Source organism: Alosa pseudoharengus, unplaced genomic scaffold, assembly GCF_046254945.1.
Source record: "Alosa pseudoharengus isolate Yale_2024_CS ecotype anadromous, Long Island Sound unplaced genomic scaffold, YU_APseudo_1.1 YU_APseudo_1.1_scf_8, whole genome shotgun sequence".
NCBI lineage: Eukaryota > Metazoa > Chordata > Actinopteri > Clupeiformes > Clupeidae > Alosa > Alosa pseudoharengus.
The window spans coordinates 35,068,848-35,095,557 of record NW_027468870.1 but is presented as its reverse complement, the minus strand read 5'-3'; the positions used below and the strand labels follow the sequence as shown (position 1 = coordinate 35,095,557).

The following is a 26,710-nucleotide window of genomic DNA, read 5'->3' as shown; positions in this document are numbered from 1 at the left end:
TCAAAATGGAGCATTGACCACCAACAGAAGGAGGGGGAAAAAAACGCCTGCTTTTATTGATCAAACGCAGGACTACGGCCGAGTTGTCAAATTGCGTTTTCATGCGCCCGCTTTGGCACCACCCCCGCATCTGCTACGTGTGTGTGTGTGTGTGTGTGTGTGTGTGTGTGTGTGTGTGTGTGTGTGTGTGTGTGTGTGTGTGTGTGAGTGTGAGTGTGTGTGTGTGTGTGTGTGTGTGTGTGAGTGTGTGTGTGATCCCTGTTTAAAGGTGCCGTCTGAAATACAAGATGGTAATGAGATTTGCCCGTGTTCTAGTGTTCTTTGCTCGGCCTTTGTCCCCACTCTGTCCCTCCCTCCCTCTCTCTCTCTCTCTCTCTCTCTCTCTCTTCATCTCTCTCTTCCTCTCTCTCTGTCTTGCTCTCTCGCTTCCCCTCTCCATCCCTCGTTCTCTCTCTCCTGCTCTCTCATCACCACTCAGTCTTCCTCCATGCATTGACCTTGCTCCCTCCCCCGTCCAGCCAGAGTGAGTGAGTGTGTGTGTGTGTCTGTGTGTGTGCATGTGTCTGTGTGTGTGTGTGTGTGTGTGTGTGTGTGTGTGTGTGTGTGTTCGTGTGTGTGTGTGTGTGTGTGTGTGTGTGTGTGTGTGCAGCAGTGAGGATGGGGACTGAGTGTGTGAGATCAGGGGGAGGGATGGGGGAAGCACTGAGGTGTCCAGCACTTAAATTGCCTGTTTATTTCCAGTCATCGCATCATTTACACAGACACAGGAAGAGAGCTGCTTCTCTTACTGCAGTGTGTGTGTGTGTGTGTGTTTGTGTGTATGTTTACTATAGAAAAGGTGTGATTAGGGAGAGGTGCTGTTAGTATGGGAGGATGATGTGTGGGTGGGTGTCTGTGTGTGTGCATGTGTGTGTGTGTGTGTGTGTGTGTGTGTGTGTGTAGGAAAGGTTTTGTGATTTGGGAGATGTGCTGTGAGTATGGGAGGATGGCGTATGTGTTGCGTGTGTGTGTGTGTGTGTGTATGTGTGTGTGTGTGTGTGTGTGTGTTTGTGTTCTTGCTTATTGCTATAGAGAATGTTGTGATTTAGGGTGAGGAGCTGCGAGGATGAAGTGTGTGTATCTGTCTCTGTGTGTGTAGTGTGTGTGTGTTTGTGTGTGTGTGTGTGTGTGTGTGTGTGTGTGTGTGTGTGTGTGTGTGTGTGTGTGTTCTTGTTATAGATAAGGTTGTGTGATTGGTGTTGTGGGTATGGGAGGATTGAGTGTGTGTATGGATGGCACATTTTACCTTGTCCATCTCTATGGCACCTTTCTGAGATGGTGGGGGATGGGGCATAGTGAATTGTGATTGTGTGTTTTATGTCTACGTGTGTATGTGACATATGATGTGTGTGTGTGTGTGTGTGTGTGTGTGTGTGTGTGTGTGTGTGTGTGTGTGTGTGTATGTCCTGACATGGGGAGCAGGGAGGTGTGCTCTCTAGGGGAGAGATCGGGGTGTGGAGTGGTACGGAGGTGTGGAGCCGTGTGGCTGTGACAGGCTCCGGTGATTAGTGTGGCTCAGTGGACAGAATTTATCAAACTCAGCAGAGGGCATGAACAATCCCGGACTGCAACCCAGCAATTTGTCTTCCACTTGGCACCGTAAAATAGGGACAAATGCACATTTGTGTATGTTCCAGCAATGCAATGCATGAGTGTGTGTGTCTGTGCGACTGTGTGACAGTGTCTATGTGTCTGTGCTTGTGTTTGTGTGAGGGATGTGTGTATGTGCACATGTTTGTGTGCATGTACTTGTTTATGAATGTGTGTTTTGGTGTGTGTGTGTGTGTGTGTGTGTGTGTGTTAGGGGTGTGCAAGGTGCTTATACAGGAAAGGAAAACAAAAGTTAAGCGATCAATACGGAAATGTCAGGAATTTAGCTAACACAGAGGCATTGCATAGTGGGGGTGTAGTGGTCATAAGCATAGTGAGGGTGTAGTGGTCATAAGCATTGCATAGTGGGGGTGTAGTGGTCATAAGCATTGCATAGTGAGGGTGTAGTGGTCATAAGCATTGCATAGTGGGGGTGTAGTGGTCATAAGCATAGTGGGGTTGTAGTGGTCATAAGCATTACATAGTGGGGTTGTAGTGGTCATAAGCATTACATAGTGGGGGTGTAGTGGTCATAAGCATAGTGAGGGTGTAGTGGTCATAAAATGTGAGATTCTTCACTTCACAATGTGTTTCCTCTTCGCTTGATCGGCATTAAAATCGGTTGCACGGTTGCACGGTTGCACGGTTGCGGACTAACACCCGGACAGCTACAGACACAAACATTGCATATTTTCTGCAGTCTGCTTGGAGTCCGCATTCTTTCTTCCAAAATAGCATCAAAATTGCCTGACAACTCATATGTCATAAGCACCATTCCATTTCCCATAAAAAAAGGCAAACATTTACGTTAAATACAAAGAAAACGGTTAGGAGGACAAGGCCGCGTTACATTAACAAGGTGCTCTTATAACTGGTGGTCATATGTATGCACAGAGACGCACGTTTACCTTCTAAAATTTAGAAGGAATTTATGTCAGTTAATACCTGTGTTTTATTTATTTTACCTGTATGCTTCAGTTTAGAGTAAATAATTGAGACCTGTTTTTCTTAAATATGTTGTTTCCATTATATAATTAATAAGGAACCATTAATATCCTATTATCATGAGTGAGAGACTATGAGTGAGTATAATATTTTGTGAGAGACTTGTACAACATGTTTTTAAAGGATGCAAAATGCTAATTATACTAAATACTAATTATCGTTATCAACAAAATCCCAGAAAATGTTATATCATAAAGAGATATTTTTGTCAATATTGCACACCCCAGTGTGTGTGAGACTCTGTGCGTAAGTCTGTGTGTGTGTGTGTGTGTGTGTGTGTGTGTGTGTGTGTGTGTGTGTCTGTGTGTGTCTGTGTGTCTGTGTCTGCGCGTGTATGTGTGACGTTAATATTCATATTTACTTGTCGATCTGAATGAGAGAGCAGGCGTGTGTATAAGCTACGTATAGGCGGCCTGGTGACGGAAAGAGATAGCTTCTAGAATGATGAGTGGGGGGAAGAAACAGACAGATTCCAAGGAGCAGAGAGAGAATTATGGATATGTGGTGTGATGTATGTGCATATTTTTCAGTGAGAAGGCAGTGTGTGGCGCATGCATATTAGGACATGTCTGACTGTGGAATGCCAATAATTGTACTGTTGCGTGTGACCATAGGCTGTATAAAAAGATGGATAACGTTGCTCCATTCAGTTATGTTCTATAGAACCCCTATAGACAGTCATTGGTGTTGACCAGTTCCTTTTATACGATACTACCCATGTATACAGTACTAGCAGGCTACTCATACCAGCACATTTCATTCTGTGCTCCCTCATCCATACTGTTTCTATTTCTCATCCCTTTTCCATACATCTTCTCATCCTGTTTTGCCCTTCTGTGCCTGCATCCTCCAGCTGCATCACTTTGTCCGTTTTGCTTTAGTCTGGCCACAATCACCAGTGCAGTTCAGCACACTCTGGGCGCCAGCGGTCCTATTCCGAATGAAAACTGCCAACCAGTCTGCCTCATCACTTTATATTTCCCCTAAATCTCTCCTCTCTCCATTTTCTTTTGTATTGTCCTTGAGCCTACCCCAGCTCCCTATCTCCCTCCCTCGCTCCCTCTCTCCCTCCCTCTCCCCCTCCCTCCCTCTCTCACTCTCTCACTCCTCCGCGCCTTGTTCCCTGCCCTGCTCTCCTCTCCTCTCTTCCCCTCTGCCTGAATAAGGAATGTCAAAGCTCATCTACTCGAGCATTTAGAGCGAGCGAGTGAGTGGGGAAGGGAGTGCAGAAAGGAGAGGAGAGGAGAGGAGTGTAACTGTATGAATGGCTTAAAATGGCACCAGCACTATGGGTGGATGGAAAAAAAGACAAAATTTTTGTGGGGGATTTATGTGGGGGGGGGGTGGTGGTCGGGAAAGGAAAGGTAGTCACAGAGAGGGATTGGGGATTCGATTAGTTGGCCAGGAGAGAGAGAGAGAGAGAGAGAGAGAGTAAAGAGGGAGAGAGAGTAAAGAGGGAGAGAAAGTGAGCAGCTAAATTGAGCGTCACATGCTGCATATGGGTCTCTCTTAATTAAGTGTGCTAAAAGGCGCTTTATTAGGGCCGACGTCTCGGCGGGTAGATGGAGAACCTCGAGAGCCATGTCCTCTCCATTCCTCTATATGTAGAACATCGCCTCCTGAAAGAGAGAAAAATTAATAGAGCAAAGTGGGGGAAAGGCAAGAGTGATGGAGGGCTACAGAAAGAGGGAGAGAGAGAGAGAGAGAGAGTGATAGAGCATCAAAACGACAGAGTAGAATGGTGCTGAGAAAACGTTGACTTTTCAGGAATAATAAGCGAAGCACAGGGCTCTTAAAGGGGATGCATCTGGTGGTGTCTACCTCTTTCCCCTTATTTTTCATCTCTGTTTTTTCTCTCTCTCTTTCCATAGCTCTTTCTCTCTCTCTCTCTCTTCCTCTCCCTAGAGCATGTCTCTCGCACTGAATGGGCATTATGTTCGCCTGTGTTAAGAGTCTAGTCACATCCGCGCGGGTGTGTGTGTCTGTGTGCACGCGTCTTTCCAATCATTTCAGGTTACTGCACCCCCGCTGACTTGCATCGCTAATTAATATCAAATCCCAGTGACAAACTCACCAACAGGCTCAGTTACAGTACACAAATACACACATGCACACGCACACACACACACACACACACACACACTCACACACACACACTCTCACAGTATACACACACAGACACACACTTGCACACTTCATCACACCTACATACACACAGAGAGATATACACATACACACACACACACACATGCAAACAAACACACACACACACACACACACACACACACACACACACACACACACATACATACAAACAAACACACAAACACACACACACACACAAACACACACACACACAAACACAGAAAGAGACACACCCAGACATACAAACAATTTCATCTAATAAACATGAGTTCAAATCCCCAGCTGTATACTCATCTAGACTAAAATGTCAAGTATTTAACATTTATTATACAATGTCATTCAAACATAAACACATGATAACACACACACACACACACACACACACACACACACACACACACACACACCCTCTTCCCCACCCTGAGATTCTTACCAACACACACACACACAGGCAAGCGTGCCTGGTCACGGAACATACAATCAGAATGTGTGTGATGTGGGAGTGATTGCATCAGTGTGTGACTATGCATTTTTTTGCACTATCTTTGTACTCTGTATGCCCCTCACAACACACCAGGGGACTTTGTTTAGCTCCAGACCCCCTCCTCTGCTGCACTGGGAGACCAGAGCCAGTTAGAGGTGCCATGGGAGGAGGAGACAATAGAGTTTGAGGAGAAAGAGAGCGGAAGTGTGTGTGTGTGTGTCTTTGTGTGTGTGTGTGTGTGTGTGTGTGTGTGTGTGTGTGTGTGTGTGTGTGTCTTTGTGTGTGTGTGTCTTTGTGTGTGTGTGTGTGTGTGTGTGTGTGTGTGCGCGCATGTGTGTGTGTGTGTGCACATGTGTGTGTGTGTATTTGTGTGTGTGTGTCTGTGTATGTGTGTGTGTTTGTGTGAGAGAGAGGGTGTGAGTGTGTGAGGGTGAGGGGGGGGGGGGGGGGGGGTCAGCATTTAAGAGTTTTGAACTGAAGTTCTGTTAATAATAGATGAAGCCAATAAACACAAGGTAAACAGGAGGGCGCATAAATGGCTCCTCTTCACATTTTACTGCATGTAGCCAGCTAGTATCAAGTGCTACACGCACGCTATTTTATGGACCAACTCAACCATGCATCTCCATTCAAATGCCAGCTATGCCATCTATGTGGAACTACATAGACACACACACTTTAAAAGACACACACACACACACATACACACACACACACACACACACAAAACAAACATAAACATTACTACAACATCTTGAGGGATTTTGATTAAAGCCAAGTTAAACTCTGGATGGAACTCTGTCTTGGCACTGCATTTTTTAGTGTCCAATTAGGGGAGATGTTCTTGAGATTGACAGTAATTGCTGCATCACTGGCCTCCACAAATACATGGTCACTCTGCCTGCTCTCTCACCTCCCTGCATAGGCACAGCCTCACGCACTAACTCACTCCCTCCCCGTCATTCTGTATTACACAAAGCCTCAGATCAAATCTGTTCACACACACATACACATATACTATACACATGCACATGTGCATGCACGTATGCACACGCGCACATATACACATACACATAGACACGCACACACACACACACACAAAGCCTTATTGGAGTCTAGTAAGTCTAGACACACACACACACACACACACACACACACACACACACACACATTCATATGGGTGCAAATCCACACAAACTCGTACAGCATGTTACGATGAGGAATGAGTGCAGTTTTGTCGTTTCCTCTAGGGGCGGTCTGAATTATTTAGAATTGTTTACTTTTTATATTCCGTTGTGGGAGAAAGTTTCATTTTGAATTAAAACACCAGTGCCAGCATTCTCCTTGTTGCCATCTGGATCACATGATTCCCATTCTGTTACCACCTCTCTGCACACTCCCTCCAGCCCAACTAAGACTGGCTCTTTTGGAGCAGAGTGGAAATCATATGCCTGGTGTGTGCATCATAATGAATGCATGTGTATTCCGCGCTGTATGGGAGTCCCTTTCACACTTCCAAGTCATTCATTGCACAGGAGATTTCCCAGTAATCTAAATCTGCTCTTCCCTCATTTTCTCACTGTTCATCAAAATCCTCATGTTCCCTTCTTGGGAAGATTTGTGCGATGAGGATTCCATTTTGAAGAATCTTGGCTTAGCATATGTGATGCTCCCGAGTTAATGTATTAGCCATTAATACCGCTGGATACTCTCTGAAGTGCTTCGTGGCTCGCTTCCCACCATCAATTTCAAACGGCACAGCATCGGTTTGGACACGCACACGTCCGCAGCCAGCCGGCAGCGCCGTTTGCCAATGCGTGCACCAGCCCCACAGGCTCTTTGTGTTTGCATTATGCAGTACTGTGTGTGTGTGTGTGTGTGTGTGTGTGGAGCGGGGGGGGTTGTTTGGTTGGATTGGGGGAAAGGGTCAATCAGATGCCATGCTAACGCATTTCTTTGTGCTATCTTTTCCCGGACGGTGGAGGTCTGCGATATCAGCTGTCGCGGGCCGCTACGGTCGGCGAAGGCTTTGGCCTGTAATTTGGTTGGATCGCGTATGTCAGCTGAGTGAGTTATTCATCTGTCAGCAATATCCTTCACACTGACCATCAGGCTCTGTGCCTGGAAACCAGGGAAACGGGGGCGGGTTGGTGGGGGGGAGTCTGGAGACGGTGGTGGAGAACATTGGGCTTCACTGTGATAAATCAATCTGGTATTGATGGAAGTCACAGCCAAACTCCTGCTCTAGCTCTGGGAAGAGTGCCGGCTCGGCCGCTAATGCCGGCGACGGAGGTTAAACAGCAGTCCAGCCGGGCAGGTGTGATTATATTGTTTTTCCCCTCCCCGCTCGTCATGGACCACTCCAACCTGTCAGTCATAACACCAGCCCCTGTGGCTCGGCCCCCTCTCTGAGAGCTGCCAGCGGGGTCACTGCTCGTACATCTCGTTAGATATTTCAACCCCTCTCTCTCTCTCTCTCTCTCCCTCTCTCTATCCTCTCTCCTTCTATCTTCCTGTCTTTCTCTCTATCTCTCTCTCTTACTCACTCCTGGAAGGGGTATTGAATTTGAATTCACAAGTAGAAGTCTTCAAGATGAATCATTTTCCCCTACAGCACTGGCAACGAAAGCAATTGCTGGGTTTCTTGTTTTTCTTTTTCTTTCGATCCTCCGTAGGCTATTAGTAGCCTACTGCAGGGGATGGCATCTGTTGCCCAAAGCCAAGAGGCAAACGCTGTTCCGTTTTAAACGGTCCCGTGCTAATGCTAAAGCTGCGAATGCTGCATATTTGTAAAGGCTTTTGTCACTAATATCTCTTCCTCTCTGTTTGCCTTCACAGCTCCCTGGCTCCAGCAAGATTGACTGAATAGAGGAGAGAGAACATATTTTGTCTGGACAGCATCGGCAAACAAAAGGACTCAATATCTGCTGATGTCAAAATAAACTCGTCGAACACACACACTAAAGAAAGCGAAGTAGATAACGTCTCAGCAGAAGCAGAGTGGGAGGACGATGACCAGACAATGGCGTAATGTTGTAAGACACAGCATAAATTCTACTTCTGTGCCCTGAATATCAAGGAGTGTGCCATGAAAGAGCCATTACTGTTCCTCTAGTTCACCAGTTTTAAAATTACAACTCTCAGTTGGGGGCGGCCCAGTTGTAAATCCATGCCATGTTCTGGCAGTTCACTTCAGTTTCTGACTGAAAAAAAAAAAGGTGAAAACCTTCGGTTGGATTTGTTGTTTGGTGGACTATCAGACTATTGGCTTGTGGCTGGAAACAGTGTGCGATATTTTGACCTGAACCCATTTACCCCCTCGCAAACCCCATCCATCAACCTCGGAGGCTGTCAAATCCTGGTCGTGGAGGCGAAGAGGTGGGGGTAAAATGAGGTTCTGCTCTGGGAGTGGACGTCATGTCTTCTTCGACTGGGACGCGACTGTGAGACGAGACCAGGAAGCGCTTTGGGCAGACGTTCTCCAGGGATAGATCCTGAAAAAAGCGCGTCCGGCTGTCACGGGTCTTCCACGTTTGACACACCCGTCCGGCGCCGTCTCCCATCAAACCCTTCTCCTATGGGAGGACTTTACACAGAGCGAGGTTGAAGGCCAAATCCCCCAGCTGGGTGGGAGTTTGACCTTCTGCGAACCTGAATAGGATCCCCCGCTGCTCAGTGCACATCTGATCCACTTCTCCAGAGAGCCAACTAGCGAAGGAGGCCGAGAGAGAGAGAGAGACCGACAGCGAGAGGTAAAAGGTAAGAGCCCTCATTCACTGAAACCTCTACAGCCAGAGCAGATACTCATGTGGGCTTACCTTTATCCCGCCCGGTGACAATCCACAGCCCTCCTTTGCTCGCCTTGAAAAGGGCAGTGTGTCTTTGTCCTGCCTCCCAGATTAGGTTGAGTGTGCTCTCGCAGCCCCAAACAACAGAACCTGTCAATTAGAGTAATGAAACCCATCGTATCAGTTATAGTTTCCCAGACACCCTTTGCACACAAAATGGCAAACGACAGCAGCCCTGGCACTTGAGTATTATTTTTTTTTCATGAGTGTAGGGTGTAGTGGGGAATTGACTCTAAGGGAGATGGCACTGGTGGATGTTTGTTAGGGGGTTGGCATTTTAATCTTCAGGAAGCATTATTTGTCGGGAGGGAGGAGAAACATTGGAGGAATTGTATCTCAGCGGCTTTCGTCAGCTGAAGGAGAAAGGGACAGTGCAAGTGGGTGGGGTGGGGTGGGGTAGGGGGGATTAAAAGAACATTGTGAGAGACCACATAGACAGAAGAGAGAGAGAGAGAGAGAAAGAGTGCAAAAGAAAGCATTAGTGAATGTAATAGAGAATAGGGATGGAGAGAGAGAGAGAAATGAAAAAGAGAGGAGGAGGAGGGGGTTGGTAGCTTGTGTTTCTCACCAAATGAAATGAGCAAAGAGAGCATCAGAGGAGAAAGGCGGAGCTCAGCGAGAGACAGATGAAATAGAGGAATGAAAAGGAGATGGAGGACTGGAGATGAAACGGGCTTATTGAGGGTGAGGAAGAGTGAGATTATGAAATGTTGTGGTATAAATACACTGCGGAGCTGGAGGAGAGCGAGGGGAGAGAATGTGGAGTGAGAGTGAAAAGCAGAGAAAGAGATAGCAGAAGGGAAGTGTGGAATGAGAAGGAGAGAAAGAAAGAGGCGGGGGGGGGGGGGCTGCGGGAGAGGCTCAGTGAAACAGAGGCCACAGAGAGCCAGGGCGAAAATGCGACTCAATCAGCAGCCATGTTCTTCATGCAGGGCATGTGCAGGGGGAGCAGGAGGGTGACGGGGAGAGGAGCGAGGGAGAGAGATGGAGAAAGAGAGGGAGGGAAAGAGAGAGAAAGAACGAGGGTGCCTTCAGTGTTCATGGATGCATAGACACAGCTTTTAGATCACACTTGAAACCCACCCAATGTTGTTTAAACCTGCACAAAAATATATCACATACAAGGCATACAGATGAAGCAGAGACACACGCACACACGCACACGCACACACACACACACACACACACATACACACACACACACACACACACACACACACACACACACACATCGATGGAATGTATTATATGCCTTTGCCCTCAGAGATGTATGGTGAGCCACAGTTGACATTTCAGCAGCATTTCCGCCACCTTGAAACTGAGTCTATGTTGGTGGCATCGTGTTTTACTTTGCCATCACAGCAGGGGGAGCAGACGAAGGCATGCAGGTGAACACACAAGTCAACATACACAGTACAGAAGTGTGCACACACACACACACACACACCTCGCCAGCTATACACAGCACATAAGTCTCCGTACAGAAGTGCACACACACACCTCCCCTGCTAACACTAGGACCGCTGTGACCGGTGCAATGTTTTTTTTTGTTTTTTTTTAAATGACTTTGTTTTTAAAAAAAACAGTCTTGCTAGTTGAATATTGAGTTTAAAATCGAGGGGTCAAAATGATAGCAGTTCTAGTAGTTATGAAATGCTTCTAGTGCTCTAGTGCTCGCTTCTAGTGCTAAACGCCTGGTTTCGATCACCAAACCTGGTGAGTCCATCACCTTGGGTAAAAGAGTCTGTTCAATTCCACTCACCTTGACATTGAACATGTATGAACTGCCAGGTGCCAGGACCAGTTCATTTCAATTCTTTCCTTGTATACGGTGCATTTGTATTTTGCTACTGTCCTATTTACTTGGACTCTGCATCACTGTTTTCTTATCCTCTCATTTACCCTTCATTGACATTGAAAATCTTGTTTTGCACTATAGATTCTCTCATAAACAACCTAATGTTTTCAATCAAAAATAGCTAAGACCATGGCAAAATATTTTTTTTATAGGGTTGCCGGTTCGAGCCCCGACCAGTGAGCCGCGGCTGAAGTGCCCTTGAGCAAGGCACCTAACCCCTCACTGCTCCCTGAGCGCCGCCGTTGTAGCAGGCAGCTCACTGCGCCGGGATTAGTGTGTGCTTCACCTCACTGTGTGTTCACTGTGTGCTGTTTGTGTTTTACTAATTCACCGATTGGGTTAAATGCAGAGACCAAATTTCCCTCACGGGATCAAAAAAGTATATATACTTATACTTATACTTAAAATAGCAAGAATTGCTAAGACCGAATTTGTCAAAAACAAAAACACTAAGAGAATCTAAGAGGCTAAACGCACAAACAAACAGATACATCCCTTATCTTCTTAAAATCTTAAAAAGCCATGTCTCTGGGCTACACAGAGAGTGTTCTATCTTTCCTGTTGTTTTCAGATATCCGCTCCCATTCTCTTCCACATGCCAGGGCATGGTCCATTAGAACAAAGCCACCACCTTTATGCATTATAAAACTTGTTTCCATGTAACGACAGAGAGTAGAGTAAACACATGCATTGCAGGGGATTATATATTAATGCCAGCATCCATAGCATCACACTGTTATCATTCACCAGGCTGCACTGAAGATATCAAAGACTCCCCCTCCTTCCCCTGAAAATGACAGTCATCAAGATAAAAACCGACTCAATCATTGCGCCATCATATTGCATCATTTTTTTCAGACATCATCTGACAGACACTAAAGGGAAATGAGTTGGGATATTTGAATTGAGACGACAATCCTATTGTGCGTAATGCTGTTTTTAAAGTACAGAATCAGATTAGATTGTTGTGCTGGCAATGGCCATGGCTTCATTCCGCACAAGTATTTAAGCACAGCTGCACCGACTGCCTTTGTTTGTGTTCTGCTGAAAGGCTCTCTTCATCCGACGTTCAGATGTTCAGTTAGTCATTCACATTATATCCCCCTAGCCTCTCCCTCTCTCATTTCTTCTCTTTCTTATTTTTTCTCCCTCTCTCACGTGCCACGCTTGCCCTCCTCTCCATTTGTAGACATTTTTTTTTCTTTACTGCCAGGGGGGGCATGACTTGGCAGTTAATGCCTCCAGGATTTATTTTTAATCTGTGATTCCGTGGCAAGAGACATTGAGCCAAATGAGTTGTGTGGCAACAGGTTTTGATCACGGCGGCGCACTTTAGTGGCCATTTGGGATTTGGAGCGGGGTTGATTTAGCGCAGGTCTCAGACGGGCCTGTCATTTTGCTTTTCTGAGGACTTGATCCCACTCCAGATTACGCTCTGATAACAGACTGTTGATGCAGGGCCCATTGCGGCATGCTTTTGACTGTCACTCATGATTCCGCTGTCACCTCATATTGAGCATATTTACTTCCTGCAGCTGTCAGACTGCTCAGTCCATTTCTGGCAAATAAGACACATTGTGCAGTGCACATAAAACATTCATCAACATAATACAGATATCATGCACAGAGAACTAGGTTTTCCTAGGAAAATGGGAGGCTGTACAAATGGTTGGACGGACAGGCATAAATCATTTGAATCTTTGAAATATCCATCTCGGGGAGAAGAATGACAGTCATAATCTCTTTTCCAGGAGGCACCAGGTAATGCCTTTTATTGATATAAATAAAAAAGAGATATGCGGCTCCCCCGCTTGGTTCTCATGAATTCGTACGCTGCCCCATGCCTCTGTTCTCGCAGACGCCATAATGCCCATCCGCCTCGTTTCTGTGGCCAGCCTGCGTTTCAGATATTACGTTCCAGCCGTACCCAAGGCAAACTGGACGGTGGTGGTGTGATTGATAAACCACACAGAGACATTATCTTCTGTGCGGCATCAGACGAATGGGCTACCTGATGCACCAGCGGGCCTCTCTGATAATGCCAAGATGTTTTTTTCTCTCCTGTATCACACGTGACACCTTGTGATTCCAGATATGGCTAGAATGCTGTGTTTTTTTTTTGTTGGGATAAAGATAGCAGGGAAGCTCACGCTCACTCAATCACTATTCCCACTGTCTCTCCCTCGGTCCCTCCATGTAAATTGATACAGTCCTTCTTTGCCCTCTCCCTCGTCATCTCTCTCTCTCTCTCTCTCTCTCACTCTCTCTCACTCTCTCTCTCTCTCTCTCTCTCTCGGCCTCCTCCGTTTCCATTATTAGAGTGGTGGTGCTGCGTTGTGCTGGAGGCGACTTGCTGTCTGGACGGTCCCATTTCAGCCAATCCCCCCATGGCTTCAGCCCCGTTTCCCAAGCTGACGTCTGTCACGGCCCTTTGTGTGTGTGTGTGTGTGTGTGTGTGTGTGTGTGTGTGTGTGTGTGTGTGTGTGTGTGTGTGTGTGTGTGTGTGTGTGTGTGTGTGTGTGTGGATGGTGTGTCAGGCAGGCAGGCCCTGGTCCACACTGGAGGGGACTCATCACACACTCTCTTACTGATGCACACATGCACGGTAGCCTCCTGACATTGTTTCATATGCCTGTCTATCTCGCACAAGGAGGTGAAGCCATGAGAGTCTGCAAGGTGCACAAACACACACACACACACACACACAGGCACACATACACAGGCACACACACAGGCACACACGCACACACACACACACACATACACACACAGAGACGTCAATGTGTTGGCCAGTGTCAGTCATATTTTTGAGGCATGAGACTTTTTCACTTTCAGAAAAGCTAAAAAACTGTCTCTCACCCACACATAGTCATGGACACAGACCGACAGACACACAGACACACACACACACACACACACGCGCGCGCGCGCACAATCACACACACACACACACACACACACACAAACACATTAAGTCACACGTGCACTGAGGCACAGACAAACAAATACGTACTCTCAGCTACAATCCCCATGTCCTTTAAAAGCCAGCCAGCTTAAGATAGAAGCCTAGAGTGCCACCACGTGACACCACTCTTTTGATTTTCACCTTTCCAGGAGGCTAAGATGAAAGTAGAAATGTGTTTGTGTGTATTTGTTTGTAAATATGTTTGTGTGTTGTTATTGTTCAGCCATGTGCCATTCTTTTGAACACCTGCTTAATCCAATACAATCACAACTCCATATGTTCTTAATCCCTCCCACTCAATGCACCATAGCAATCTCTCTCTCTCACTCTCGCCATGGCGACCCTCTGAAAGAGGTGACCCAAATACTCCACCACGCTGCTCAACAGACTCGTCCGCCCAGCTGTTCCGTCTCAAGCAGACACCCCAAATCTCACCCAGAATCTTCTAGCACAAACAGGCCACAAGATTAGCACATATAATCATCCCCCCAGGCCACAGCCAGGGACTTAGGGGCCACTCGTTAAAACAAAACACAGTGTCTCGGTCAGTGCACAGGGATCAAATGACACGCTATGCCTGCTTATTTCCGACTGATGATGACTTCAATTATTCATTTTGACTCGTGATTAATACATTGTAAATAAGCACGTGTAATGCGTCTGTGCATTGTAACAGATCCTAGACATCTTACAGATCTCCTGCTGGGAATTGTGACAGATTAGATAAAGGAAAACCTTTTGGTTTGTCTCTATTTCTCCCTTCCTCTGACTCTCTCTCTCTCTCTCTCTCTCTCTCTCTCCCATCTCCTCTGCTCCCTTGTCTGTCACACTCTCGTTCCATCTCTGTCTTGTTATTATAACTCATATCTGGTGGAGGCTACTTATGGTATGGATAGATTTGTCTCGCAGTCTAAGATGAGGGGTGACAGTGAATAATAAGTGATTCACACTTTGGACATGTAGTGGAATAATCGTGTAGCAGGTGCTATAGTACTGTATCATTGCAAATATTTATCTGCCATTGCACAAACCATATGTGATTATGCAAATAGTTTACAGGGTAACTAACACAGAGTGTCTTCTCTGGAATTTTCCACAGGCTGGTGACACTGGATTGGTAGCCAGAGGGACTTGAGATAAATAAGCACTCGACGTTCAGCGCAGCGAGGAGACGCTGCTGCCGCTGCACAGACGCGTCAAGAAATTGGAGGCGATAATAGAGGAATCAAGCAGAGGATTGGAAGGAGAGGGAAGCAGCAACATGGCCCCTGAAGGATCATCACACTCCCGTGATTGGCTGTTCACGCTCCTGCTGTGTCTGACTTTAATGGCTGAGGTTTTTGAGTTTAGCGTCGCCGCGGCGCAGGGCCTGGGAGAGCTGGACGCAGCGGACCCCTACTGCCCCTCCGTGTGCCGGTGCGATGAGGACTTCATCTACTGCAATGACCGCGGCCTGAGCGGCATCCCACCGCTGCCGCCGTCCGCCACCGTCCTCTACCTGCAGAACAACCACATCGACAACGCCGGCTTGCCCACGTCGCTCGAGCACCTCACCACGGTCCGGGTCATCTACCTCTATGACAACGAGCTGGACGACTTCCCCATGCACCTGCCGCCGTCGCTGCGCGAGCTCCACCTGCAGGACAACAACATCCGCGTGCTGCCCCGAGCCGCGCTCGCCCGCCTGCCCCTGCTCGAGAAGCTGCACCTGGACGACAACTCGGTCTCCACGGTCAGCATCGAGGACCAGGCGTTCGTGGACAACCCGCGGCTGCGTCTGCTCTTCCTCTCGCGCAACCACCTGTCCAGCATTCCGTCGGGGCTGCCCGCCTCGCTGGAGGAGCTGCGCCTGGACGACAACCGCATCTCGACCATCCCCACGCACGCCTTCCGCGGACTCTCGTCGCTGCGGCGCCTGGTGCTGGACGGCAACCTGCTGGCCAACCAGCGCATCGCCGACGACACGTTCGCGCGGCTCTCCAACCTGACGGAGCTGTCGCTGGTGCGCAACTCGCTGCAGCGGCCGCCGCTCAACCTGCCCACCGCCCACCTGCAGCGGCTCTCGCTCCAGGACAACGCCATCACCCACATGCCCCGGGGCTCGCTGGACGGCATGCGGCGGCTGCAGAGGCTGGACCTCTCGGGGAACAACCTCACCACGCTGCCGCGGGGCCTGTTCCGCGACCTGGACGGCCTGGGGCAGCTGCTGGTGCGCGGCAACCCGTGGTACTGCACGTGCAACCTGCGCTGGCTCCACGACTGGCTGCATGCCCGCGGCAACACCATCACGGTCAGGGGCCTGACCTGCCAGGGGCCCGAGAGGGTGCGGGACCTGGCCCTGAGGGACCTCACCGGCCAGATGGAGGAGTGCGAGGCCACAGCCCCCGCCGCCGGGGCTGCTGGGAGCCGGGAAAGGGCATCGGTGGGGGGAGCGGGCGGTGGCGGTGGCGTGTCGGCCAGCTCGACCACTCTCTCTCCACTCCAGGGCTCGCTGTTCACGCTGCGCTCGCGCCGGCCCAGCCTGGGCTTCCCGGACGCCGGGCTGGACTACAAGCTGAGCAGCAGCGCCGTGGGCAAGAACCTGGCGCTCAACGTCAAGGCGCTCTCGCACGACAGCATCCGCGTGACCTGGAGCGTGGCGCAGCACTCGTCCTCCTTCCGCCTCAGCTGGCTCCGGCAGGGCACCAGCGCCGCCATGGGCTCCATCACCGAGACGCTGGTGCAGTCGGACCGCCGCGAGTACCTGCTGACCGCCCTGCAGCCGCGCTCCAGCTACGTCATCTGCATCGTGCCGCTGGCCGCCGCCGGCAGCCCAGGAGTGGGCAAAGGCGCGGTGGCGGGCGAGGACGCCGACGTAGACAACGAGCCAGTGTGTGCCAAGACCGAGACAGCTGACCCCAGCCAGGACGCCGGACAGGACGGGGAAGGTAAGGGGTCGGAGCACCTGACCACCTTGCCCCTCGCGGGCATCATCGGTGGGGCAACGGCTCTGGTCTCCCTGGCGCTCATCCTGGCTATATTCTGTTGGTACAGCCACCGAGCCGGCTGCCTCTCCTCCCGAGACCACTACACCCGCAACAACTCGCGCAAGAGCAAGAGCAAGACCTACGACGACTACATCGAGTCCGGCACGAAGAAGGACACCACCATCCTCGAGATACGTGGCCCCGGATTCCAGATGACCCCCATGGCCACCAGACAGCCCCTGCAGCCCAAACCCCTTCGTGAAGACTACATCATTCACACCATCTTCCCTCCAAACGGCACAGGACTATACAAACCCCCCCACCAAATGACTAACACCACTGGCTACGGCACCAACCGTGGCTACAGAGAAGGCGGCATCCCAGATTTAGACTACTCCTACACGTGATGGGGCTCACCACGCAGTTAGAAATGTCCTGTACTGTATAGATGCACAGTTTTTTTTCTATCAGCATGGGTTGTGAAGCACCCCTTTGTGCCTTCTGGTTTCCATTCCAACTTCGCCCCGCTGTTTACGGCACGGAAACTTTTAATTGGCTCCTGTGCCCTGGGGGGCGTCCCCTCCCTCTGTGCGCAAAAGGCTGCGGTGGTGAACGGACGACAACCAACTGCTAGTTTGGCACTCCGGTAATGATCGGTGTTATTACACTGTTTCCCCTGCGTGCGCACTCTCGATGGGAGAGGTGACTGCCAAAGTAGCCTTGCACAGAAGAAGCTAACATCTTAAAAAAGACTTTGCACACGGACCAGTGTTGCTTTCTTTCTTTGCTCACACAGGCTATTCAGGTCGACAACACACACACACACACATACAAACACACACACACACACACACACACACACACACACGCACACACACAAAAAGAAGCAGCCACCCAAGATTCTAAACCTGCGAACTGCAAAGGCGCAAGAGGTTAGCTGTCCAAGCAGTTGCCATGCAGTAAAAGGCTACAGCAGTCATCGGGAAAGAACACAGAAAAGGACACTACATCCTGTGGGTTCTCTCTTTCTCTCTCTCTCCGGCTCTGCTTCAGCGCACAGAGGAAACTGATTGCTGCAGTAAGGCATTTTTTATGATGAAAGGACTGGTGGTGGGATATTTATGGATCAGCTGACATTTGGCTCCAAAGGGAGAAGCCTAATCTACTTGCTGTAGATGATTGTTGCACCGTGAAAGGAGACTTGATTTGTGCTGTATCTCCCCCCCCCCCAGACCCCAAAATGCAGATTCATAAAATACCTGAAGAGCCGGTCAGTCGGTCTGTCTGTCCGTCTGTCTGTCTCGGAAAGGAGTCTTACCACATGCTTCGTAATGCCTCAAATACCGTCACTTGCCAGCAAGCTAACAGTACATGCCTAAAGAAATACTGTATTTTTAACGTGGCCCTTTAAAGTCTGATCCGACCCCAGGTACTGTGTAAATCTGTGAAAGGGTTCCTATTGTGATTGGTTGGCTGTTAAACATTTCGGAGAGTGAAAATCTCTGTGCTGTACTGAATGCAATCCATGTGTGTAGATAAAGACATAAACCTACACTTATTAATGGACCTTTTGTGAAAATAATTCTCTGTTCCCAAGTAGTTATTTTCCACCAAATCTCAGAGTTCACCTTTATGTATTTGATCTTTTCATGCTTTTCTGTTTTTGTAATTTTGAGTACTAAGTACCATCAATAGTAATTGACAAATTACCCCTCGGGGCTTTGAGAGTATTTAGATATTGAATATGCCATTTGGGAATGTGACAGTATGCCAATTGAAATAATGATATGTATGAGAGGGTCATGGCTTTCAATATTTCATTTATGCCCCCACTGGGAAATTCTCATGGTAGAAGCCTGAAGGTTTAACCACTTCCTGGTGGGTTGTAGCAAGAAATAAAAGAGAGTGGTGTTATGGTTATACAAAAATAACACCGCGAGTCCCTTGTAGTTGCAACATAGTGCTTCAAAGATACTGTGTAAGCCTCACCTAGCTCTGGATGAGCTTTCATATTGCCAAGGGAACGGTAGGCAGAGGGGGAGAGGATGACAGCTTACGTCTCAGTCTGAAATTAGTCTGTGCTAATCACCTGCTCCAAGCCAAACACATTACGAGATAATAACGAAAGGCCTCCCGTCCTCCTCTCTGAGGTCGTTTTAGGATCCGTCCCGAGCGAGTTGGTGTGAGTGGGGGCCGTCAGGGAGACTAGAGTAAACTTGACATAAAAACACGAAACCGTTTCACTGTGGACCTGCACTGTGGGAAGGTTGAGGAGAGGGTAAGCAGAGAGAGGTGAAGGGAGCTGGGTCTGGCCCCTGGGTGTGGGCTTACAGGAGAACATGTTCCTCAGTGCCCAGTCCGAGCGCCTCCCAGCACTACTAATGGAGAGAAGAAGCAGCACTTAACAGGCATTCTTTATTACAGGCATATGAACCAAGAGAAAAGCGAAGGGAGAGAGAGTGAGTGAAAGAGAGAGAGACTGATAGAGAGAGGGAGAGAGATCAGAAGACAAATAAGAGTTGAGAGATGAAGTAAAATGATAGCTCGGGAGCAGTGAAGCTCAGCCATGCATAAACCTGTTTGTCATAGCCTGATATCTCACATCGCATTAGTGTCCTCCACAGACTCTGTTCACAGAACCATTTATAACTGCACTGTTTGAAAGATAGAAACAAATTGCGCTTCTTTGTCTTTGCTGTACGAGGGGGGAACGTACGGCCGTGTTTGGGATGTGAGGCTGGGAAAGAGGGAGTTTTCTCCCCAGTGCTGGTGCAACCCAGAACATATTTTCTTTATGTTCTACAGATGTGGCTTGACTAACATTGATAGCGTCAGCACATTCCTCCCACTCGGTTTATGTTCATGAGTCCTCACAAATATTTCATATACCAGCACTTTTATGTCCTTGTTCACTGCTACATTGCTGTCCTTAAAAGTGGCACCATTCAAAGTGCAACACAAACCTTTTTTTTTCCTCAATTTGACATTTGCACTGTGATGTTTCTCATTTTATCGATACTATTACGATTGCATATTTTGCTCGAGCACAAGTTACAACAGGTTTTCACAGATGGATTGATATACTGTATGGGTGACCTTGGTGCAGTGGAGTGTACAACATACGCAGGCAGATATGATGCCTAACTTCCATTTAAAAGGTAGCCTTGTTTGTCCCACCATCCATTTCCCAGAATTTCCTGTGTATAAACACATAATTTGATGTGTTTTTCTTTCATATACAAGAAGCCTATGAGTGAGTGTGTGTGTGTGTATGTGTGTGTGCACACATCCATGTGTATGTCAGTGGGTGTGTGTGTGTGTGTATGTGTGCGTGTGCACACATCCATAGGTATGCTAATGGGTGTGTGTGTCCTTTAGTCTTTTGTGAGACTTTTTTTTGTGAGAAACACGGTGATGGCAGCAGGTATTTATTTGACTATTTATTTAATTATCTTATTTATTTATTTATTTATTGAAACCATCTGCAGATTCTGCAGCTCCTGCCGACTCGGACCAGCAGTTGTTCCACCTGCAGTCCATTAACACAGATGTCCCCCCCTCCCCCCAACCGAGTCCTGGCTCCGCTAGAAAAGTGTTTGCCTCCTCTGTGTCCTGTGCAAATAGACAGCCTCCTCTATACTCCTATTGCGCTATAATTGAGCTCTCAGCGAGGGTCTTTCTAGGCTGCATCAATGAGTCGTCCATCTTTTTTTTCTTCTCTCCTTCGCATCATGTCCGTGTGATGGTCAACTTCCACTGACATCGTCTTCACCTGCCACCGCCGTCACTGACATTACGCCACGCCTCAGCCCTCTCTCTCGCTGCGTTTGTGTGACAGAGGGGGAGGATGTACGACTCACACTTGGCCGTCTGCGAGTCCGATAATGGCAATGCTGTTTTCCGGAGGCCACAGTAATTACTCTTGGGCAGCGCCACATGCCGCCCGTATGGATGCCGTGTTGAAAATGGCCAAACATGATGACCTTGTGTGTGTGCTCTCTCTTCCTCCCTCTCTCACTCTCTCATCCTCCCTCGCTCTCATCTCTTCCGCCCTCTCCTCCTCTCTCTCTCTTTCTCGCCTCTCTGCAGCACCGTCAGGAAATTATGTGCCTTTTCCTGATGGTGCCGCAGGGAGAGAATGTCATGAGTCTGCAAGGATGGATGCAGGTATCCTTCATGGACAACACAAATGAGACAAGAACATGAGCCAGTATCCGGACAAGATTGTGGATTATTATTACTACTACTACTACTGCTACTTTATTTTTAGTTTTCCAACACAAAAAGAACAGACACTGACTGTTAATCAGAGTGTTATCTGGTCTGCTGTTTGGTCTTTGAGAAGCGTTTTCACTGTAACTTTTTTGTAGGCTGCTGCGTTTGAAACATCACTCCCCCCTCCTTTGCTGGACTCTGTGATATAAGTCAAAGAGAAAAAAACAACTATTTTGTATAAAGTATGTTTCTTTTCTATGTGATTAAAGGCGAGATGTACTGAAATGTCTCTGGTATGATGTATATTTACAACATCCTTGTGATGTCACATGTGTGGGTATATGCAATGATTATTATTATAATCATATTCTTTATGGAAATGCAACTTAGACATACTTTAGGGTCGGCGTATATTTTTGCACATGCTTATCGGAGCAGCAATAGATACAGGAGACAGAAATAGATAGAAGAGAAACAATGTGTGTGTGTGTGTAGGTGTCTCTGTGCAGAACAGAACAATGGCTCTGAGGGCGTGTGTTGGGTTGAGCCAGAGTTGTACTGACACACAATAATCTCTGCAAAGGGAGTCCCAGCTGGGGCATGACTACAGGTGATTACAGATGTATTGATTTTTTTCTGCGCTGGCCTAGAGTTGTATGCACACGCAGGTACAGTACTCACCAACACCTCATATCTGCATCTCAAACCTCACACAAACACACACACACAATATTCTACCGTTTATTTTATCTTTATTTATTTTTACAAATGCAAATCCTCAATCAGGATTTTAATTTGGATTCTAAATTCTAGCATTGAAAATAGTTGAAGTCTTTTGTGTTCAGATGTGTAATTATGTCTTATTAAGTAGTTTGCCTATTTACGATAAAATAGCATCACATTGTTATTGCTCTATGGGCAATCAATTCATCATCAACCACAATTTCACTAAAAATAATAATGTAGCATATTTTGATTCATGATGTTTAATATGATTGCCTATTGATGCAAGCAGAAGGCAGTGATCCTCTATTCATTCTCAAGAAAAAAGCTGTATTTTAGGTCAATTATGTTTCATCTTGAAAGAAAAAAATATGTGAGAATGATATTGAGATATAATGAATTGATTACAATCATCTATCCAAAATATTGCACATAAATACATCATGGAAAAATTTTTTACTTTTTACTTGATTCAAGTTGCTTGTTGGGGTGACCAAAAAAGCGCATTCAATTTGGACAAATGCAGAGGCAAATACACTGAGACATCTTCCAGCTGGAGGGCTTGTAGTCATAAAGGAAAGAGTGATGTTTTGCTCTCACTCATGCAGAGAGCAGAGTCCAAGTGCCCGGGGCCCATTGGGCTACTATGGTTCATAGAGTTACTAGGGGTGCCATGTTTAATCAAAGCATTGGGATGGCTTAGGGATCATTGGGCAAGGCTGGAGGTGGACTCCCACCACACTCAAAGTGCTCGTAGAGGGGAGCGACATAAACAGCCTGTTTTCTGTATTGATCAGCAGAGGATGAGGTCAGTGTGTCAGTGTGTGTGTGTGTGTGTGTGTGTGTGTTTGTATGTGTGTTTGTGTTTGTGTGAGCGCACATGTGTACATGTGTATGTGTTTGTGTGTGTTTGTGTTTGTGTGAGCGCACATGTGTACATGTGTATGTGTTTGTGTATGTTTGTATTTTTGTGTGTGTGTGTGTGTTTGTGTGTGTGAGTGAGTCTGTGTGACAATCTATCCTCGTGTCTCCTTCTTCATTAGTCTCTGTTTGCCTCCACCCAACCCCACCCCACCCGTCTCCCCCGCTCTGTCCCCTACTTATTCCTCCATCCATCTGCACCCCAAGCCCCCCCCCCCAGGCCCCCCCCCTCCCCTACTTCTACTCCACTGTGGAATGTCTCTTTGTCTGTGTCCTTCAGCTGACATACATAAATCAATCAATCAATCCAATTTCTTTCCAGGCTACTGTAAGGCCTGACAAATTTGCCTCGAGCAATATTTGGTATTTAGAGTGGGAAAAAGAATACAAAGTGCCTAATTACTCTCTAAACTCCATTATGGCTACAAACCGATCTATAGGAAATAAAAAGAAAATGACAAATGGACAGCAGGCCGGCCACTTGGGGTTTGAAGAAAAACAATTAGAGATGTCCAGGTAATATTTCATGGTCACAATTAAATTAAAGCTCTATTGGAGTTCTATTTACAGTAAGTTCCTGTTTTTTTTTTTTTATGGAGACAGTTATATAAAACATATTCTTGTTGCACCTGTGTGACAGTTGTTTGTGGCTCTCTGTGCCTTGCCCTGTGCAAGAGCTGATAAAACGAAATAGAGAAGGGACTGGCGTATAGCTGAGGGAAATCTAAACAAATCCCTCATCAGCACACACACACACACACACAAACAGGCCTGTGCTTCCAGGACGCTGTCCGACCCGGGCTGTGCAAAGCTGATTTAAAGCCGACCCCGCTCTCCATGGTGCACGAGAGCCATTCATTACATGAGCCAGTGCCTTAATCCTCACGCTCTTCCACACGGACAGGGCTGTCCACTGATCGATGCAGCCGGAATAAATCAATCGATGGGCCATGCCACACGGCCGTACTCTCTCCCTGCCTCTCTCTCCCCAGCCAATCACCCCCCCACACACACACACACACACCACCCACACATACACACACCTCATTTAAGCTCCTTTTTTCATTCATAGCCAACACCTCTGCAGGGCTCAAGTCAACCCATTTCCTCGCCTCTTGTGGCATATGTCTAGCGCAAGGAGGACTTCTCTCCTTCCCTCCTTATTTAGTTTGCTGATATTAAAATGATCTGCACCGGTAATTACTGTATTTGCTCTGGCTCATAATGGCCAAGGTTGTATCACCCCTCTGCTTCAGCTGCGCTCCATATTGCAATCCTTATTTTAATGGGAGCAGTTTCACTTTTTATATTTCAGTGTTTATCACGCTCCCTCTCTCTACTCTACCCCTTCCTAGGCCGAGTGCTCTGTCGTTCTCTCTCTTTCTTTGGCACAGCCTCTCTCATTTTTCTCTCGCTTCTTCTGCAGGCAATCTAGCTGTGCAGTGAGCTGTGAAAGACTCTCTCTCTTTCTCTCACTCACTCACTCACTCACTCACTCACCCACTCACTCACTCACCCACTCTCTCTCTCGTGCCCAACACACTCTTACACATGGGCACCAGTGTATACAAACATGGTCATGCAGAAACACACAAGCCCATAAAAACTGGTGTTTCGCTTGTCCTTGCCTCTTTTTCTTGCCATTTCACAGGCGGAAAAAAAACCCCAACAACTCCCAACTGATGGAGAAATAGTGCAAAGGATTCTCTCACACTTTGTTGAATCAGTGGTTCAAGATTTGTCTTATAATAAATTACAATGGTAGGCTACCCTCATCCCTTGTTTGTGTTTGTGTGAAAGATGAAATCTATTGACTTTTTTTCTTATCGGGATGGATGGAGGGTGCTGGTGATCTCCTTTACTCCCCAAGCCTTATTCTGACAGTTTCAATAAAATGAACATGAGGCTAAAAAGCACTTGTTCAATTCGATACAACTGTCAAGGCCAGAATAACAACTGTGGACTAGGATGAATAGGGTTATATGTTTTGAAATGAAATGCTGATGTTCGCATACGCCACAGTATCCTTTGAGGTGATCTCATTCAAATTCTAAAGGGTATGTTTTTAAAGCCTCTGTGCTCTGGTTGTTTTTTTGTGCCAAGACATGTAATTGATATTTATTACCAAATGCCCTACTCTCAAAACATTATCATTGTCCATTACTATAATTGTGAATTCATGTTCGACAGGCATATCTTTAAGAGGAAATATCACCAGAAGCTATAGATCTTACTCTACATCAATCTTTTAAATTACAATACTAAAATGCTCTAAATACACACAAGTATTATTATAAAATGTGTGTACAAATGATATGAGATATGAGAGTTGTTGAGTTGTTGATGTGTTTGCAGTTGCTTCAGACAAAAGCACCTGCCAAATATAACCAGCCTACTATAGCCTACTAAATCTATAACCAGCGGCAACGTCAAAACATTTTCTGACTAAAGCCTGCAGAGAAATTTTAATTAAAATAGAATTACAAACAATAGAATTGGCTTAGCAGAAAGTAACCTACACTTGTCCTGAAAAGGTCCCATAAAGGCATGGTAATGTGGTCTGGCTAGTTGTCATGTGTGCTGATGTGGGCAGACAAAACCATGGCTCATTTCACCTGGACATTCCCATCTATTCCAGCGAGCAGTATAAATCTTAATAAAATATACAGCCACTGCAACAACACCAGTGCATGTATGTACCCACCCGTCCAACAATACACTTAGACACACATGCATGCACACACACAATCACACACACACACACACACACACACACACACAGAGAGAGAGAGAGAGAGAGAGAGAGAGAGAGAGAGAGAGAGAGAGAGAGAGCAAGATCCCCCTTGTACAACTCTAGTATTAGCATTCAATTGTTGCCATCTGCTGGTAAGTGTATATAATGCAGCCCATTTTGTCATGGTGATTATGCTGTGCAATAATTTGCCACTTTTTGACGCATGTTTTCATTAGCAACTTCTTTTGGTATATGCAACAATCAGAATATGCAACACTTAAAACAACTTACTGGCCTGCACATTTGATGTCATTGTAAATACCAAGGGACAAAAGTATCTGCTAAGAACTAAACAAAGAACATAAACACAAATTGATTGGGATTGATTGACATAATCTGTTACCATCCTCATAGTTAAAGATAAAGGAGTTCTGTCCAAGGGATTAATCAACAATCTTTCAGAGGTGTATTAAGTCCTGTGATTTCACATAATCACCTCTTGAGGCTCATTTCTAAGGTCAGCTGTGTAGGCCCTTCATATTCATTGGTGTCAGTTATACATATAGAAATCAATCAAGTTAGCCATATATTTTCTTGTTTTGTCATATTGTAGTGTGCAGGGAGGTTGTGCACTTTTGTGTATGAGTGATGTACTTTCATCCCATAGCTGTTACTAATGACGTTAATATTTCAGAGTTGTTGTCCCAGATTATGACAGGATACAGGATCACACCACGTAGACTGTGTCTCTGTTTCTGTCAATGTTTGTGTGTATTTCTGTGCTTCACTTCCTTCTGTGTTATGTATTTTGTGTTGCCTTTGTGTGTTTACCTGTCTAGTTAGTGTATATCAATGTCAACATTGAATGGTTATGAACCAAAAGAGAAACCTGCATATTGCTCACTTTGACACACTGGGATGGTGATGATGACCACACTCAGGGTCATTAAAGAGTTTCTTGGTCTTCACTTTATAGTGGGGGGCACAACTGAAGGTGTTTTACTATGAGAACCTTAATGAGTCTGGTTGAAACAGCAGTGTCCCCTCTCCAAGTAAAGGAGGAAAGAACACTGGATGGTAAGTGGTACCAGCATTCCGCACCCTGGATGATGAGGCTCCCACTCCAACACCATGCCAGGCCCCACTGTCACTACGACAGGACCACAGACTGGACATGCCCACGCACCAGCCAGAAGAGGTAGCCACACAGGGAGCTC

The 26,710-nt window shown here is 46.9% G+C and overlaps 1 protein-coding gene across 2 annotated transcripts; it reads left to right on the top strand.

Moving 5' to 3' along the window:
• The first annotated feature begins 15,195 nt into the window (after positions 1 to 15,195).
• Positions 15,196 to 17,307, top strand: flrt1a (fibronectin leucine rich transmembrane protein 1a). Of its 2 annotated transcripts, XM_076274110.1 has the most exons (2): positions 15,249 to 16,756; positions 16,793 to 17,307. In XM_076274110.1, exons 1-2 carry the CDS (start codon positions 15,262 to 15,264, stop codon positions 17,305 to 17,307), a joined length of 2,010 nt encoding a protein of 669 aa, XP_076130225.1. In that variant the 5' UTR covers positions 15,249 to 15,261. The 2 variants fall into 2 exon arrangements, with proteins under 2 accessions (XP_076130224.1, XP_076130225.1); XM_076274109.1 differs by having other exon boundaries at positions 15,196 to 17,307.
• The last annotated feature ends 9,403 nt before the right edge of the window (positions 17,308 to 26,710 follow it).